Source organism: Oratosquilla oratoria, chromosome 38 (genome assembly GCF_046742065.1).
Source record: "Oratosquilla oratoria isolate Oo_2021 chromosome 38, ASM4674206v1, whole genome shotgun sequence".
Classification (NCBI taxonomy): domain Eukaryota; kingdom Metazoa; phylum Arthropoda; class Malacostraca; order Stomatopoda; family Squillidae; genus Oratosquilla; species Oratosquilla oratoria.
The window spans coordinates 7,174,126-7,177,969 of NC_134814.1; the positions used below are offsets into that span (position 1 = coordinate 7,174,126).

General features: G+C 50.0%; 1 protein-coding gene across 1 annotated transcript in view; it reads left to right on the forward strand.

Annotated features, from left to right (window-relative positions):
- Positions 1–430: 430 nt before the first annotated feature.
- LOC143019956 (uncharacterized) overlaps positions 431–3,844 on the forward strand; it is a 301,496-nt gene continuing 298,082 nt past the window's right edge. The window contains exon 1 of the mRNA XM_076175991.1: positions 431–1,034. Coding sequence (XP_076032106.1) covers positions 618–1,034 — 417 coding nt within the window. The 5' untranslated portion in view covers positions 431–617. The remainder of the gene's footprint in view (positions 1,035–3,844) is intronic.

Genomic DNA, 3,844 nt, shown 5'->3' on the forward strand with positions numbered 1-3,844 from the left:
GAGTGTCATTAGCCAGAATAGAGTCTGTAAAGACCATCACTGCAGCGAAGGGTTGGCGAGGATAGATGGAATTCTACGCGGACTGAACATTGGGAAAAATGATGACAACAGAAGACGGAAGAAACGTTCTAGGAAAGCGCATCAGGGGAAAGTATATATATTGCGGGGGGTGGGAGGTCAGTAGTTAGAAGATACGGAGAACAAGATGTTCTCAGGAGAGAGAACTACGATAGAGTAGTTCTTTTTTTTTGGGGGGGGGGGATCGCTATGGGGAGGGTCCTATGGGGAGAACGCTATGGGGTGGGCAGGTGCGCATGAGTGAGCGGCTGGAGCCAATGAGCACGCGGCAGGGGCGGAGAGCGGGGGGAAGGAGGCGCAGAACTGGGAGATGGGGGGAGGTTAGCAGGAGGTGGGGGGAGGGGGGGAGAGTGCGGGGACGTGAAGAGGCGCGCAGGGAAGCGAGTGACGAAGGTAGTGGTGAAAGAGGGAGTGAGGGAGGAGGTGGAGGAGTGGCTGTGCGTAAATACCGGGCGGCAGCCAAGCTCTCGGCATTTGCTCGTGTGCGGAATGCGCGGTGCGTCACGGTGGCTGAGTGCTTTCGGCGCCACGTGACAAGCATGCCTGGCTACAGTGCTCTCCTGGCGACCGCGGTGGTCGTGGTTTCGCTCATAGTCGGGGGCCGGGCTGGCGTGCCCCAGGCCCGACCCTACGAAGGCGCCGCGTCTCTTCAATTAGTGGCTCAGGACAAAAGTGTTTCCAATTACATGTACGGCAAGTCTCATGGGGCAACGTCGGGGCTAGGGCGTGGGGCATGGGACCTCTCCTCCTCTTCCTCCCGCAGTGGTGGTGGCAGCGGGGCAGCAAACCAGAAGCAGGAGGAAAGGGAGGATCCCCAGGACGGATACCATTACGTGGACGAGGAGGACAAGCTAGAGGAAGAGGAGGACTACGTGTGGTCCAGTGAAGAACTCGATATGATCAAAAACAAGATCCTGGACGGGCTCAACCTCTCCAGCGTTCCAACGAGGGCGATGGTGAGTATGGGGCACTCCCAATGTTCCTCACACGGCCCGAGTCAGCGGCCTGGCCCTGAGGTGCAGCACCCCCGGGCTCCAACCTGCAGAAAGTCTGTCTCAGCCCACAGACAGTCTATCTTTGACTGCATACAGGTGTATCTGACTGCAGACGCCAATACTAGACAGTCTGTGCGTGCTCGCTCGAATGCAGTGCCTATCGCGGTTAGTCCACTACTCCAGATAAATTTCCTTTGCCATGATGTGTAGTTTTCTGGCCCGAGCAGTGTAAGAGAAGCTCTTGTGCAGTTGATTGAAGGCCGGGGGTGGCAGCAGGGCCAGACTTGCTGCGGTGCCTGTTGCTTCCAGGCCGGATATTTCCTTGTGGCAGGCGACGCTACCCATCAGCCGGAGGAGTAGTTTGACAGATCACTAACCACTTGACAGTTGCCAAGGGTTTTCTGTAGGTACATATCACCCTTCTCAAGGATCACCGTAAGTCTGCAGCAGCATTTTGCAACTCGAACATGTCAACAACTTTATAAGACTCTTTTAAGTAACTCGTCAACAGGAAGGGATCGACCCCTGAGTCGTGTTTTTTAGGTGAAGTGTTTTAGTCGTGTGCAAGGGCAGGCACCTGCTGCTGCGTGCATGTGTGCGTGCAAGCGTGCTTGCATCAGTGCGTGCGTGCTACAGTGAGGGAGAATGTGTATCAGGCACGTAAACAAAAGTAGAGCAAGTGTACAAATTAGATTTTTACGTGCAGCGGAAGTGCACGCGTGTTGAGTCGACGCTTGTGTAGGCTTCATCGGACCTGACTGGCCATGGGTTACGAGCCAGTAGTGGTTGCCTTTTTTTAACATGCTTGTAGAGCACTTTTACATTAGCCTGGCATTTATTTATAGAGCAGTGATGATCCATGAGCTAAGTTTTCTCGAGTCTGAATTGTATGACATGCAACGAGTGTCTGGGGACTCACGCAACTGTTTGAACGAGTGCACACTGCGGAAACCAGAATGGTAGACTGATTACTGTGCTTCAGAAATGTTCAGCTGTGTATAAGTCTGCTTCTGTGAAGCGAAAGTGTTGACCTGTTTGTTTCAAGTGCAGGGTTACACTGCCTGAAGTGTCCGTTTCAGTACTGAAAATGTGGATCGCCAAGGCAAAGTGAAAGGCAAGGACACTCCACCTAAAGAGTGCAAAAGGTAACATAGCTTCCCATTTTTCTTCAAGCATGAAAGGCACGCAGGTGCGTCGGCGAGGCGAACGAAAACGCAAAGCAACATGAACGAAAGACAAAACCTGATGCACGGGTAATTGTGTTATAGGCTTTTTTGAGAATGTTAACGGGTGAGGAAAATACAGAACCGCGAGAACGGAAATGAGGCAAGTGCGTATTCATATGCGTGAAAAAGAATCGAGTTGAATTCATTATGTTTACATATGAGCGCAATGAGTGGCTTGTTCCGGGACACTGACACTGGTAATGGGCGTCTCATGTTCAGTGAAATGCATAGTGATTCACCAAAGAGGAAATAAAACCGACATGTTTGTTTAATCACGAACAGCCTACGAAGTGACTTAACCTGCCGTAGAAAGAAATACGAAGATGTATCTGGTACTGATAATCGTCTGTATGATGCCTAGATCCCATAATGCTTATACACTTGCGTTAGCAATGTCCTCATAGATCTGAAACGTTAGAGATAATAATCGTTTTACATGCACAACGTTCATGTGTACTTGAGACAGGGAACATCACATACAACCACACAAGTATGTTGGTTCGTTTCGCCCTTGTAATCCATATGTGTTACACGTTTTAGAGTACACAAATTATAAAGTACTATATCATCTGCAAAAGCCTTCGTCCCAACGTTTCCACGGTGATGTTTCTGAAAGAGGTCAACTTAACGTCACTTTGAACCGCACGAGTATGTTGGTTCGCATCATCCTTGTAATCCTTATGTGTTACACGTTTTAGAGTACATAAATGATCAAGCACTATATCATCTGCAAAGGTCCTCGTCCCAACGTTTCCACCGTGATGTTTCTGAAAGAGGTCAACTTACTCATGCGCGCATGAAGTCCCGAGTCGATACTGACATGTTTGTTTCTGTAAATCAATGTGGACTACGCATACTACTGTCATTAACGCCATTCATGAAGGTACAGATTCTTTCGCGTAGGTCACCGCCCAGGGGGAATCGAAGAGATGAGGTCAAACACTGCGTCATGACGTACACATGCGCATGTATACATGAATTTGCACACGGGACCGTGGCGTGAACGTCACACTTACATACATACATACACACACACACACACACACACACACACACACACACACACACACACACACACACACACACACACACACACACACATGCATACATACACACAAACACACGCACACACGAACACGCACGTACATATACACACACGCAAGCAAACATGCATACGTACACACACACACACACACACACACACACACACACACACACACACACACATACATACACATACATGCACAGACAAACACGCACGCACATACACGCAAGCTAACACGCATACCCACACACGCGCACACAAACACACACACACATGCACACACACACAAACACACACACACAAACGCACACACACAAACGAACACACACATACACACGCATGCGCACACACACGCACACGTTCGCGCGCGCGCGCACACACACACACACACACACACACACACACACACACACACACACACACACACACACACACACACACACACACACACACACACACACACACACACACACACACACACACACACACACACACACTCA